Source organism: Rhamphochromis sp. 'chilingali' (assembly GCF_963969265.1).
Source record: "Rhamphochromis sp. 'chilingali' genome assembly, chromosome: 4".
NCBI lineage: Eukaryota > Metazoa > Chordata > Actinopteri > Cichliformes > Cichlidae > Rhamphochromis > Rhamphochromis sp. 'chilingali'.
This window is the reverse complement of record NC_137948.1, coordinates 45,024,246-45,038,257: the sequence shown is the minus strand read 5'-3', so window position 1 is coordinate 45,038,257 and position 14,012 is coordinate 45,024,246. Positions and strand designations below refer to the sequence as shown.

Sequence of the window (14,012 nt, the reverse complement as noted above, 5' to 3'; positions counted from 1 at the left end):
TCCTTACTGCCTGTGGTCTGCCAGTTAGGAAGTTGGAGATCCACTGACACATAGATGAGCTGAGTCCCAGATGCTCCAGCTTGGTGGTGAGTGTGGAGGGAATTATGGTGTTAAATGCAGAGCTGTAGTCTATGAAGAGCATTTTAACATAATTCCCCCTTCTAGTGTCCAAGTGAGTGAGTGATGTGTGGAGGAGATGAGAGATGGCATCGTCTGTGGAACGATTTGGACGGTAAGCGAACTGTAGTGGGTCCAGTGTGTCTGGTAGTGAAGAAATGATGAAGTCTCTGACCAGGCGTTCAAAGCACTTCATCACTACTGAGGTGAGGGCTACAGGGCGATAGTCATTGAGAGAAGCAGGGTGGGGTTTCTTCGGGACAGGAACAATGATGGACTCCTTGAAGCAAGTTACACTTGTGTTTGAATCCTGCAGCTTATCACACATTTGATTTCCATGTGTGACGACTGCAAGTGTCCAGAGTGAGGACAGACTGAGGGACCCACTGCTGCACATCATCTGTGAGGCTTTGCAGCCCTGATGATCCACCAGGACAAACTCAGCAGTGTGTGAGGAAGAGCCAGCAGCAGCTGACAGATGGAGAGAATAGACAGACTGTTCCCTGTTTGTGAAGGACTGCTAGTATAGAGCGTTATTACATTTATTGCTAATGCAGTCATATGGCACACTGACTTTTGAGGAAAGTTTAGATGCACTCATCATCAGAAAGGTTGCCGACCCCTGCTCTGGGGTGAACTGCAGCTCCATGACCTGGAAGACTTGCTGTAATCGATGAAACCATGAATTCTGCTCTCTACCAGAAAGTCCTGAGGTAGAAAGTCTGACCATCATTCACAGAGTCACCTTTGAACGTGTCAGGAAAACTAAATGAAGGCTGTTTTCTGTCACAGTGGCCGGGTCACCCCAGAGTGTATTAGGAACACCTGGTGATGACGATCTGAAGGCTACACCCTGTCAGTAAATAGCCCATTGGTGTTGAGTCACATACTGGTTCACACACAGTCCACACACTACATCGGTGAAAGACTGGTGCAAAGACAGCTGCACTGCAAAAGAAGCATTATCGCTCCGAACACACCAAGCGAGAGCCAGACCCCTGCTCCTGACTGCTGCTCGGACTCGATAAGTTGTCCATCTGCTGCATCTGCGACCACGATGGCCATGTTAGCTGGACCTGGGAGTCCACTGTTTCTATGGCAACAGGAGAGGCGTTGAACCCCACACCTCCGGCTGATGATGTCAGCACTCAGCTCTGCTGAGAGGCGCTCCCTCGTCTCCACCTCCTACCCACGACCCACCACGTCTGTCAGCCCCACGTGGCAGCAAGCCGACTGCAGCGCCGTCAAGCTTCGCAGCAGAGCTCCACTCTGAGCCATCTTGGAACCTGGTGGAAAACCAGAGGCTGGCTTTGAACTGATTTGGTTGACTGATGCAATTTTGAGTTTAGAACAGGATGCTGCTCCGTAAGGCAAGGCAAGTTTATTTGTATAGCACAATTCAACAACAAGGTGATTCAAAGTGCTTTACAGAGACATTAGAAACAAAAACAAATAAAAAGCATGATTTAAAATTGATTAAAACAAGCAAATAAACTAACTAACTAATTAACAAACAAACAACAAACAACAGTATATAAAATCAAAACAGATAAAATCAGAACAATAGATAAAATCAGTAGTTAAATGTAAGTTTTGAAATTTAAGCTTAAAGTGTGGATTTGGTGCTTTATTCAAATGCAGCTGAGAACAGGTGAGTCTTCAACCTGGATTTAAATAAACTGAGTGTTTCAGCTGATCTGAGGCTTTCTGGGAGTTTGTTCCAGATATAAGGAGCATAAAAGCTGAATGCAGCTTCTCCGTGTCTGGTTCTGACTCTGGGAACTGATAAAAGACCGGATCCAGATGACCTGAGGGATCTGGAAGGTTCATACTGGGTCAGGAGGTCACTGATGTATTTTGGTCCTAAACCATTCAGAGCTTTATAGGCCAGCATCAGAACTTTAAAGTCTATCCTCTGACGGACAGGCAGCCAGTGTAAGGACCTCAGAGCTGGACTGATGTGGTCCACTTTTTTGGTCTTAGTGAGGACTCGAGCAGCAGAGTTCTGAATGAGCTGTAGTTGTCTGACTGATTTTTTAGGTAGACCTGTAAAGATGCTGTTACAGTAATCAAGCCTACTAAAGATGAATGCATGGACTAGTTTTTCCAGGTCCTGTTGAGACATCAGATCTTTTATCCTTGAAATATTCTTGAGGTGATAGTAAGCTGACTTTGTTATTGTCTTAATGTGTTTTTCTAAGTTTAGGTCTGCATCCATCACTACACCCAAATTTCTCGCCTGGTTTGTGGTTTTTAGATGTATAGATTGAAGTTCTCTGGTGACCTGTAATCGTTTTTCTTTGGCGCAAAAGACTATTACTTCAGTTTTGTTTTTGTTTAGCTGGAGAAAATTGTGGCACAACCAGTCATTAATTTCCTCAATGCATTTACCAAGAGCCTGTACAGGGCCTCGGTCTCCTGGTGACATTGTGTCCTGATGTCCTCCTGCCAATCCAGCTGCCCCTGGGAGGGACTGTTTCCCTGGAGTGGAGCCTGAGGAGCCCACAGCAAAGAAACAGGATTAGAAACGGCATTTTTCAGGTTAATACCTGACAAGTTTCTCCTTTTCACCTTCAGTGAGACGCCAAAGTGCTTTGTTAACTGATCTGGATACTTTTTTAGTCTCAGCCTTACATTTCCAGTGCGCCGGTACAACGTCTGCAAGTTCTGAACACTCGAACAGTCTCTAGGTTTCATGATAGTTTCATTCAGAAAGAATATGAACCATAGGATAGGATGTTCCACAGCAGCGTGCATGCTCACCCAAACTGTCCCAGCTCTCACACAGGCACTAAGACTGAAATCAAGTGTGGAGTTTTTGCCTACAGCTGAGAGTCCTATGATGAAAAATACACATTATTCTGGGTGTATGTTAGTCTTGAGTGTGTTAGAGCTCAGCCACCCTGGCACTGGATGATACTCTCTCCTGGCTCAGTCCCACACACCGTGCTGCTGAGTACTAACGATGAAGCTTCAGGTACCATCACCTCTCTGGGATCTGTGTTTCCTGACTCGGGTTTTTACCACAATCATTTGTAATGTAATGAATTCTTCAAATATTGGTTTCTTACAGACATCGTGGTGCCACTGGCTGCTCTGTTCGTCTATGCAGTGACCAGGGCCGATGGTTAGTCGGTGAACAGCCTTCGTGGGGTTGGCAGCACGTGAAACAATGTAAGTGAGAAACAGATGATACCTTGGACCTGATCCACGTCTTCCTCCGGGATCTGAGAGCTGCTCGTGTTATTCAGACTCCCCTGACCCTGGAAAGAGGAGGGAGGCGTTTAGCTGACACAGAGAAGCCAGGGGGCGCTCACACAGTGGGGGGGGGGTCATGACAGGCTGTGGACGTCAACTGACGTCAACATGGCTGTGACATGAACCGTGCTTTCACAGCACCATCACATCTCATACTTGTATTTGACTCGGTGCAGTCCTAACGGCAGGGCTGTGGGGGACAGTACACCTGCACAGCCCTGGAGCAGTGAAGGAGGAGGAGCTCCTGGAGGAGCGTTTGGTTTTTCTCCACTAAGTCTCGTTTTTGTAGCTGCAGGAATCTGTGCATCTATTTTGCTTACAGGCCAGCTTAAAACAACCCATCCAAGCTAGACCGGCACTAATGCACCGCTCCGGTGCCGACAGCGAGCGTGAGCTCGGCCGAGGACCACTGAGTCCAGAGCGTACGACACAGGAAACGACAAAATACAAGTGTTTGAAAATACAATTTATTAGCAAATTTACATGTCACTATATTCACGAGTACAAAGCAGTGACAATGTTTCTCTCTTCTTTGTTGAACTCATAGCTCAGATTTCATGAATTCATTTCAAAGGTGAAGCGAAGTTTGTACGTTAACAGGGAGATGTTCGTGATGATGTCATGACTTTGGCTCATATCCCAAATGAAAGAAATGAAGGAAACCAAACGAAGGCTTCTTTGCAGCCATCAACTCACACAGCCCGTTACACACAGGGGGCGTGTCAGGAGCTCCCGTTAACCTGGTGTGGACTAATAATCTGATATTAAAGTCAACGCTGCAGATTAATGGGGACAAAGCTCACCAGGACAGCCATGAGGTGTGATGATAGATTTAAAGGTGGGGGAGGTTTATATATGAAGTCTCGACAAGTTCACAGAAACTTTCATCAGTCAAAAGAAGAAAGCAGCTGGGTTAGCAAGTTAGCCTCTGCTGCTAAAGACAGCAGCTGTGCCTTTGTACACTTAATGTGTCTGGATTCAGTCAGTCTGATGTCCATACAGGTGCTCAGCTCAGCAGCAGCTATGATGGTTCTTGGTTGATTGCTGGATCTGAAACTGACCTGCTTATCAGACGTGGCCGTGTTTTTATGAGCACAGAAACCTTTTTAGTTCTTTCATCAGTGTAGAGGCACCAGGATGATGAGCGCAGCCACTGCCAGCATCCTGTGTCTGAGTGTCAGCATGATGCAGACAGCCAACACCACAGGCAGCATGTTAACGCTAAGCTAAGAGCCCAGAGTGATGCTACAGCAGAGTGTGTGCTGACCCCAGACCAGCAGCCAGAGCCTTCATCAGGTAACAACGTGACGAGCAGTCAGCCTCCGTTTCTACCTGAGACGATCAAGTGCTCAGACCTAAACACTAAGACAAACATCACATGTGTCGTCACTGGGATTTGTGTTGGTGTGTGGGACACTGAAACACCTCCAGCATGACAAACATTTGACCAGACAGCGTGCAATGAATCTGCATGATGTGACGTCTCTGATGTGCTGCTCAGAGACGGTGCAGCCTCTCACAGCAGAGGCAGCGAGAACATACAGGAGGTCTCAGTGATGGAGTTAATCACTCAGTCTGTGCCCGTCCCCAGCTGACGCTCATGTTGCTTTGGTGCTTTTTGCAGAACATTTGTGTTAAACTGATTAGACTTCATGTAAATACACACACACAGGAAGCAGGTTACAAAAGACAGAGGTGCAGCAAACTAACGGCAACAAGTGCACCACACACCAACAGTTGTGACATCATTTCTGATGTACCGGCCGTCTGCAAGGAGCTCATAAAGGACTAGAGATGATGATGATGATGATGATGATGATGATGATGATGATGATGATGATGATGATGTGTCTGCCATGTGCCAGCTGATTCATGCTGCTCACAGTTCAGGAGTTACAAGCTCATTCACAGTGTTCATGGTCTGATTGGATACTTCCATGGAAACGCCTGTGTGTGTGTGTGTGTGTGTGTGTGTGTGTGTGTGTGTGTGTGTGTGTGTCTGTCTGTCTGTCTGTCTGTGTGTGTGTGTCTGTGTCTGTCTGTGTGTCTGTGTGTGTGTGTGTGTCTGTGTCTGTCTGTCTGTGTCTGTGTGTGTCTGTGTGTGTGTCTGTGTCTGTCTCTGTGTGTGTGTGTGTGTGTCTGTCTGTGTGTCTGTGTGTGTCTGTCTGTGTGTGTGTGTGTGTGTGTGTGTCTGTCTGTCTGTGTGCCTGTGTCTGTCTGTGTCTGTCTGTGTCTGTGTGTGTGTGTGTGTCTGTCTGTGTGTGTGTGTGTCTGTCTGTCTGTCTGTCTGTCTGTGTGTGTGTGTGTGTGTGTGTGTCTGTCTGTCTGTCTGTGTGCCTGTGTCTGTCTGTGTGTGTCTGTCTGTGTGTGTGTGTGTCTGTCTGTCTGTCTGTCTGTGTGTGTGTGTGTGTGTGTCTGTCTGTGTGTGTGTGTCTGTCTGTCTGTCTGTCTGTGTCTGTCTGTCTGTGTGTGTGTCTGTCTGTCTGTCTGTGTGTGTCTGTGTGTGTCTGTGTGTGTGTCTGTCTGTCTGTGCGCCTGTGTGTGTCTGTCTGTGTCTGTCTGTGTGTCTGTGTGTGTCTGTGTGTGTGTGTCTGTCTGTCTGTGTGTGTAAGTCTGTGTCTGTGTGTGTCTGTCTGTCTGTCTGTCTGTGTCTGTGTGTGTGTGTCTGTCTGTCTGTGTGTGTGTGTGTCTGTGTCTGTGTGTGTGTGTGTGTGTCTGTCTGTGTCTGTGTGTGTGTGTGTCTGTGTCTGTGTGTGTGTGTCTGTGTCTGTCTGTGTCTGTGTCTGTGTGTGCGCTGCTGTTCCATACTCATCCTTACACACTCACATACTGCATCCTGTCCCTCATCAACAACAGTGTGTGTCCTTTGTGTGCTGCAGAGGACTGTGTGGGTGACGTGACAGCAGCTCATGTGATAATATTCTGGTTTAACATTCCCACCATCCAGTCCTGTTTCATGAAGTTAAGGCTGAGGAAGGTTAGTAGTGTATAAGCCTGCCTCTGGAGGAGAAGCTGTGGTGCAGCGGGCTGTGGAGAGTTCGTCTTTGGGTTCAGTGCTGGATCTTCTGATGCCTCTTGAGGTTGCTGGGGTGGGAGAAGCGCCGGTTGCAGACGGAGCAGCTGAAAGGTCTCTCCCCGGTGTGCACGTTGCGGTGGATATCCAGCTGGCTCTGGCATACGAAGCTTTTGCCACACAGCAGGCAGATGTAGGGTTTCTCCCTGGTGTGCCTGGCCATGTGCTTCTGCAGGTCCGACTCCATGAAGAAGCGTTTGGTGCAGATGGTGCAGCCGTACGGACGCTCCATTGTGACGGCCTGGTAGAAGGACAGAGGGAGGGCTTTGTGTTGGACCGCAGGGTGGTGTAAAGTCAGGAGGTGCGTGTCACTGGAGGAGTTGATGCTGGAGGTTCCTGGAGGGTCATTGTGAGGAAGCACAGACCCATCTCCGGCTGAGCACAGACCCGAGGACCGAGTCGCGTCCTTGTGTCCGTCTCGTCCTCTGGTTGTCTGGATTGCATCTGACGAGTCACCCCCCTCCCCTGCGGTCTCCTTGTCCGATGCCCCTCCCCTATCAATGACGATCACTTCTGGCAGCGGGCACTTGGAGGGCTCCAACGCCGCCTGGTTATCTTTGCTGTGGTCCTCACAGGAAGCTGTACCCAGCCCGGTGTCAGCACCTTTACTCGAAGGCCGACGGTCCCCTGCTCCGGTCTGCTGCGGCTGGGAACTGTGAAAAGTGTCGCCGCCCTCAATCTCAGCCGTCCCACCGTCAACAAAGCCGACGACGCTGGATCCACTGACCTCTTTTCCTCTTAGGTGTCTGGATGTCTGGCCGTCGCTGACGCCGAGTGACGTAGCAGTGGTGGAGGCAGCATCTCGTCTCGGCAGCTTGTGGTCAACAGACCCAGCGTCCACTGCTCCCTCCACCTTGACGATCAGCAGCTCGCCCTCCCCCTCAGGCTCTGCTGACTGAGAGGACACACCCACTTTGAGAACAACACTGTTCTTCACATCATCAAACTATTTCAAATGTAATCATTACAACACACGTCCAAATAAATAGTTACATAGTAACGTGTTACATAACTGTTTCCATGCAGAGCAAAGCTGCAGCCTGTCTGCATGAATCCAGCTGATACTTCCACGTACCCACCGTGATGTTTTGGTTTCTGGTTTTAAAGGCCCATTTTCACAGGCAGACAGGTAACTAGACTGTGCACATTTTAAATATTAGGACTGTTTGTATTAGTTTGCAGTGAATGACGACAGTCTGAAGCCCACAGGCATCAACAAATACTGCGTTTCCTCCCTGAGACGTTGTGCTGCTTCTCTACTGTGCCGTCATCCTCCAGATAATTATGGACCCAACATTAGATTTCTTATTCACGCTCAACAACGACAAGAACACTTTTCACTTTAAATGAGGGACGCACCACATGACAGCAGCAGCTAGCTGGAGGGCTATCGTATCACGGAGGACGCTAACAGCAAAGCTGTGGACAGCAACTGAGGGTAGCTGCAAACACAAACCCTCACATATTTTGCCAGTGAAGAAATTTGGCTTGGAAAACAGAGACAAGTGAGCATTTACAGGCTTTTGCTAAATGCAGACACATTAGCTCCTGTTGCTGTAGGTGTTCTTGCTACCACCTCTGAATGAAAACGCACCGGAAGAAAGACAAAGCCAATAATGTTTGTCACTGTTGTCTGTGGACGTTATGACGTCAGACATGCTAAGAAACATCACATCGTGAGGGGAAAGTGTTCACAGGCAGTGGGACAGAAGTGTGAGTACACTCTGTTAGAGAGTGCATTGAAGCACACACACCATGAAAGAACTAAAGCACATGTGACTGTGGTCACAGACACTCACACTCTATTATAGAAATGTCTACATCTGTTCTATTGTGTTCCCTGCAAGCCCAGGGAGTCCTCATAGCTCCTCCCACGACTGGAAAAACAGAGAGCGATGGAAGGAGGAGGGTGGGGGGAAGTTAGTGAATCAGGAAGTGTAGAGGAATAATAAGCAGGAAGTGAGGTCAGCTACAAGAGGATGAAGAGTGGAAATACACTTGGTCCAGATGACCTTTGCAGGTATGAAGGTGTCTGTGAGAGGCTGTTGAAGCATGGAGAAGAACTGTACTGGTACAGATCTGCCAGAACGAGGCTGATGTTCAGAGCTGCAGTAACTACAGAGGGACGATGAGCCACAGCAGGCAGACGTGGGACAGAGCTGTTGAAGCAAGGTTACAGAGATCAGTGAGCAGAAGATGTTTGCTTTGAGGGTGATGATGGAGAAGAACAGAGAAGGTCAGCTTCACTGTGTCTTTGAGGATGAGAGAAAGCAGATGACAGGCTGCTGAGAGAGGAACTGTGGTGCTGCATGGAGGTCAGCAGTGTCAGAGCAGTGTGTGAGGTGGTGCAGGACACGTACGAGGAGACGGTGGTGAGGTGTGTGGGTTACATCAGGCATCTGCTCTGAGCCTGTCTGTGTTACACCTTCATGGATCGTATGTTTTAAACGGGGGTAGAGTAACAAAGGGAGGTCTGCCGGGGCCACTGTGGTCACTCGCAGTCACAGATCCAGCCATGACCATTTAAAAACAACTTAAAACTATAAAAACTTTGTGTGACAGTCTGTAAGTGTGAACAGTTTGGACTGGTGTGTAAACGGACGTGTGTGGGTGAGGATTTACCTCGGCTTTGGTGGTGGTCACAACCTCCTGATCAGGATCCTGGTCCAGACTGACGAGCTGGATCTTCTGCACAGACTGATGAGCTCCTGGCCCTCGGTTCAGAAACCTGGTCCTGCCCTGCAGAGAGGGGCCTGATGGGATACCAGAAGAATGATTAGAGGCTCGTGAGTCTGATCATTCAAAATAAAGACTCATATAAACAATCAGGTGTTTAATGTCGTGCCAAACACATGTGCACGTTATGTATTAAAAAGCTGCATGTCCACAGAGTCAGAGGCTCGCCGCTCCGAGTCAGCCCTCCTTACACCGACGGCTGACGCAGTAGATCATCGTAACAGCTAAACTGGATTTGAGTGTTTGGACAAACAGACTTCATCACAGGTGAACAGGTACAAATCACCACCTACTGACCAATCAGATCTCCAGAAAACAGCCACTCCTGGGAGATCCCTGAGACGTGTGTGCCGACAGTCTAACGCAGGGGTCCCCAATCCCAGTCCCTGAGGGCCGGTGTCCTGCAGGTTTTTAGATGTGTCCTTGATCCATCACAGCTGATTTAAATGTATAAATGACCTGCTCAACATGTCTTGACTTTCTTCAGAGGCCTGGTAATGAGCCAATCATGTGATTCAGGTGTGTTGACCCAGGGTGAGATGTAATCCCTCGAGGCCTGGGATTGGGGACCCTGCTCTAACGTCTGATATCAATTCTTAAAGGAAACTTTGTTTTCTCTTGGCTGCAAACTATTTTACAGCACGTAGTTGTAACCTGTGTGTTGTGTTTATCACTGACAGTCAAACCATCAATCAGCACTGAGGCTACAGTAGCTCCGCCCCACTCTACTGAGTGCTTTAACTGGACCAACCAATCAGCTGCTAGTACAATAACCAGTGTGACTGGTCACATGTTGTCCACACCGTGGATGAGGGAAGCCAGGGTCGTGGGTTTGTTGGGCCCTGCCCTGCTTTGTTACTGCGCAGCCGCCAGTACGTTCTCCTCCAATGGCAGCCAACGAATCAGAGACAGGAGTGAAATCGCTGACTCAGGCACCGAGGTCAGAGGTCAGCGGTGTGTTTACTATGGACTACACGATAATCAGCCCACAGAAACAGTGGAACTGCAAACATATCCCTCGGGTGTGAGTACGCCTGGATATAATAAGCCCGTGGCGTTGACACTCGAGTCCACCAAGCTACAGAGGAGGACGCTCCAAACACAGGACAGGCCCGCGGCCGTGGTCAAACACGAAAATCACCGAGTGCCCAGTGGACTGTGTCACGCTGAGTCACGGCACACTGCCCTCCCACCGCGTCCTGATCGTGTCTGCCAGCCTGTCCTATGACGGTAATGCTTCACCACCCGGTGCCGGTGCTACATACCCGCCTGCGAGTCCCTGCTCTGCCGGCTGAAGAGGCGAACCCCGGGAAAGCGGCTGCTGATGGAGCCCTCTGCCCCCCTCACCCTCTCCGCTCGGTACCGGGCGATCTGCAGCTCCAGCAGCTTGATTTTCCTCCTCAGGAACTCGTTCTCCTTCTGGCTCCGGGACATCTCCAGGTGAACCACCGCGTATCCATCGTCCACAACTTTACAGATTTCCGCCACGGCCGCGTTAGCCAGCACCTCCATGATGGAGGCGATCTGAGAGTGGAAGTCCACGGCGGCAGACATCTTCAGACCTTCGGCCCTCTCACAGAAGGCGGAGCCTGTGCGTTGTTACTGCTGCTATCTGACATGCATAACCCGGGACCACCACCTGCACCTCGGCTCACAGGACGGACGCTCTTCGGAAGCTTTAACGTCGACGGAGCTTTTCCAGAAGGAACCCCGGCGATCAGCACACAGCGCCCCCTGCGGTCAGGGGCGGTACTGCCTGTGAGCGCTCACCACAGCCAGAGCTGAGAGGACTCCCCGCGCTGCTGCACGAGAGCACACAGCCAGCCCACGCTGCAGTCACGGGCTGCTTTCATGATTTGTGTGTAACAGTGAACAGCTGTAAAGGGACAGAATGAAAAGATGAAATCCTTGGTTATGACATCAAACTACAGAAACCTGTGAAAATGAGGAGAAGCACAGAGCTGTGGGTGGACAGTCGCCCAGACAGCAGCACTGCCGTGGGGTGTATCTTCCATTACTGCTTCTTTTCTACACCGGCACACAGTCACACAGACATGGACCAGTGTTACAGTTCTGTCCACATCTGTACTGCCTCACACACAGCGTTTATATATTTTATTATTATTATTATTATTATATTTTATTTTTTTACTATTTAATTTGTAAAAATGTGTATACACACACACACACACACACACACACACACACGTAGGAAAATATTTAGTATACACATCCAGAAATGCATACACTATTATATATTGTACATATATTTATTAGTTTCAGGTTGGCCATTCTTGTATTTTGCTCGTTTGTGTTGTTGTGTTTGCACATCTCTGTTGCTTGTGGGGCTCGCACACAAGAATTTCACTCGCATGTGCTGTGCCAGTGTGCCTGCACATGTGATGTGACAATAAAAAAAGTGATGTGATTTATTGTCCCAGTTTCATGTCAGATTAGGGAAAAGGATCAGCAATGGGCTCTTTGAGCTCTGCAGCCGGACGACGATACAAGACCACGGGTCAGTTTGCAGCTCAGACATCAGAGCGCAAACTCTAACGAAAGGAGCAAGAAAGGAAAGGACAATGGTTTCAGAAAATCCAGCAAACACAGAGAAATGAGACGCACGGGAGGGAGCAGCACAGTTTTCATTCAGGGCCCTGTGACCACTGTGCGAAGGACAGGCGTCACTGAAGTGACCCAAAACCACAAGAAGACAAAGAGGCAGCCAGATCCAGAGATGGGCAGTAACGCGTTACTGTAATCTCATTACTTTTTTCAAGTAACTTGGCCAACACTGGCCAGATCTCAGTGAGCTGCTGCAAACGGAGCTCTGCAGCCATGGACGCTTGTCAGCAGCTGAGATTTAGTGTTGCTGGTTTTGAACATGCTGGATCATCCACATACCAGCTGATGGCGCTAATGCGCCGTTTTGCTGTTTACCAACCTCCAATGAAACTTTAAAAACCCAAGAAGTGCAGCCCCCCCACCCTCCCCGCCAGGAGACACTACGGGAGTTTAAAGTAACGCCTAAATCTCGCGATGTTTGCCTCCAGTTGCTCTTTGGGGGGGATTACAGGCGAGTTGCACAAGGTCAGTCGAGCCGGTGTAGAGGCGAGCAGGTCGGCGTGTCCAGGCTTTGCGTTGTCCGCTAAATCATCTCCAATGGCCAGAGGAAGCCGCAGCCGTCCCTCGGCTCCAGCCAGGTGAGACTGTCACAGTACCTGTGTGTTAATATCTCAGCGCTGCTGCTGCATTAGTGCAAACGCAGCGCTGATCCCGCCGTACACGTGACTTTCACGGTGACGTGCGCCTGAAACACTGCTGACATTTTTCTGCGTCACAAAAGGTGAGTGAAGCAGCTTCAGCTAACAGCTCTGAGCTTGGACAATTATACAAATATTAAAAACATAATTTGATCATCTCTGAACTAAAATGTGTTTAATGCTAGCCTGAATTCAGCTGTTGAAATAAGAACAGCACAGTTTTCACCTGTCATATCTGATGTAATATTCAGTTCAACATGTACTGACACCTCTCCAAATGAAATAAAATGATCCAGTTATGAAGCTGAACTTTAGTCAGGAGCAAAGAAACCAAACACTAACATTTAGGAATGAGCGAAGTGACGTGTGACTTCTGGACTGAATGCATTCTGGGATGTTTGGCTGCACTGAGTCCACGCAGGCAACCGCCATCAATGCATCCTGGATAGGACGGGAGGAGCCGGAGCACATCTGGGAATTTGAATTGCAACAGAACTTGATCTGCGACGGATGACGTATCACAAATCCACACAGCATGCTAACCAACTCCAAACCTGCTAACTCTGATGTGAAGCCTACCCTCAGAAACTAACAGCAGCACAGAGAGCGTTCAGCAGCTGGAAGCTCTTGTCCTGCTAGCAGCAGTGTTGCATGACTGTTTTTCTCCTGTCTGTAGCCCAGCTCCATCCCACGCTCCAGCTCCTGTTCATGCACCTCCGGCCTCGCTGGCCCCAGCTCCTGCTCAGTCCCAGGGTCCAGGACTCATGGCCCAGATGGCTACCACAGCTGCAGGAGTAGCTGTTGGCTCAGCTGTGGGCCACGTGGTTGGCAGCGCCCTCACGGGAGCATTCGGTGGGGGCAGCAGCAGCAGTCCAGAACCAGCCAAAGCTACATACCAGGTAAGAGGTGGTTGGAAATGCCGCCCAGACAACGCCCAGCATGCCTCAGCTCTAATGTTGCAGCTGCTGTGGTTTGAAATGCCACGAGTGTGACATTTCTTTATGCTCTCATTCAGGAGCCCCCCCGGTCTGCTCCAGCCCAGCCAGGCCCCTGTCACTTTGAAGTCAAACAGTTTCTGGATTGTGCCACCAACCATACAGACCTCACTCTCTGTGAGGGCTTCAACGAGGCGCTCAAACAGTGCAAGTTCTCCCATGGTAAGTCTGGTAAAGGAGGCGTGGAGCCTCATACTGCAGCTCTACTGGGAGCACGCCACGAAAACCTGCAACAACAGCCCACCGGCTTCATGTGATTGCCCTGAGTGTGCAGTCACGTGATCAGTGGGGGTGGGTAGTCAGTGGAAAACAAACATTCAGGACCTCTAATCGATCCTGGTTATTTTGGTTCCCTCATTAGGAGCAGTTCCCTTTAAAACAAAGTGCGCTGATGGTGTCAGGAGACGACTGATGTCTGCAGGGCGCTCACTCGTGTTTGTTTGTGATTGTGCAGGTGTGACATCGCTGGTGTGATGAACGGACCCCCACAATCATGGTGAAGATCACGTGACACCAACGGGAGCGCTGTCCTTCAGAGAGAGAGTGTGTGTGTGTGTGTGTGTGTGTGTG

At 49.4% G+C, this 14,012-nt stretch overlaps 2 protein-coding genes across 6 annotated transcripts; one reads left to right on the top strand and one right to left on the bottom strand.

Moving 5' to 3' along the window:
* Positions 1–575: 575 nt before the first annotated feature.
* LOC308394880 (uncharacterized protein) lies at positions 576–11,529 on the bottom strand. Of its 5 annotated transcripts, none has more exons than XM_080879477.1 (6): positions 10,450–11,441; positions 9,071–9,201; positions 7,176–7,343; positions 3,314–3,380; positions 2,438–2,610; positions 576–1,403 (listed from the first exon to the last, which is right to left on the bottom strand). In XM_080879477.1, exons 1-6 carry the CDS (start codon positions 10,736–10,738, stop codon positions 1,362–1,364), a joined length of 870 nt encoding a protein of 289 aa, XP_080735603.1. In that variant the 5' UTR covers positions 10,739–11,441; the 3' UTR covers positions 576–1,361. The 5 variants fall into 5 exon arrangements, with proteins under 5 accessions (XP_080735603.1, XP_080735604.1, XP_080735601.1 ...); XM_080879478.1 differs by having other exon boundaries at positions 2,509–2,610; positions 10,450–11,437; XM_080879474.1 differs by lacking the exon at positions 576–1,403 and having other exon boundaries at positions 1,691–2,610; positions 10,450–11,529.
* A 570-nt stretch (positions 11,530–12,099) lies between these two features.
* On the top strand, positions 12,100–14,012 carry chchd10 (coiled-coil-helix-coiled-coil-helix domain containing 10). The gene is made up of 4 exons (XM_080879479.1): positions 12,100–12,387; positions 13,124–13,346; positions 13,463–13,604; positions 13,897–14,012. Exons 1-4 carry the CDS (start codon positions 12,224–12,226, stop codon positions 13,914–13,916), a joined length of 549 nt encoding a protein of 182 aa, XP_080735605.1. The 5' UTR covers positions 12,100–12,223; the 3' UTR covers positions 13,917–14,012.

Excerpts from the sequence above, each read along its gene's own strand:
- chchd10 (XM_080879479.1), top strand. The coding sequence starts at position 12,224 with ATGTTTGCCTCCAGTTGCTCTTTGGGGGGGATTACAGGCGAGTTGCAC. Across the intron at positions 12,388-13,123 it reads CGTCCCTCGGCTCCAGCCAG|CCCAGCTCCATCCCACGCTC; the intron begins GTGAGACTGTCA and ends TCCTGTCTGTAG. Across the intron at positions 13,605-13,896 it reads ACAGTGCAAGTTCTCCCATG|GTGTGACATCGCTGGTGTGA; the intron begins GTAAGTCTGGTA and ends GTGATTGTGCAG.
- LOC308394880 (XM_080879474.1), bottom strand. The coding sequence starts at position 10,738 with ATGTCTGCCGCCGTGGACTTCCACTCTCAGATCGCCTCCATCATGGAG. Across the intron at positions 9,202-10,449 it reads GAGCAGGGACTCGCAGGCGG|GCCCCTCTCTGCAGGGCAGG; the intron begins GTATGTAGCACC and ends GTATCCCATCAG. Across the intron at positions 2,611-3,313 it reads AGACGTGGATCAGGTCCAAG|GCTCCACTCCAGGGAAACAG; the intron begins GTATCATCTGTT and ends TGGGCTCCTCAG.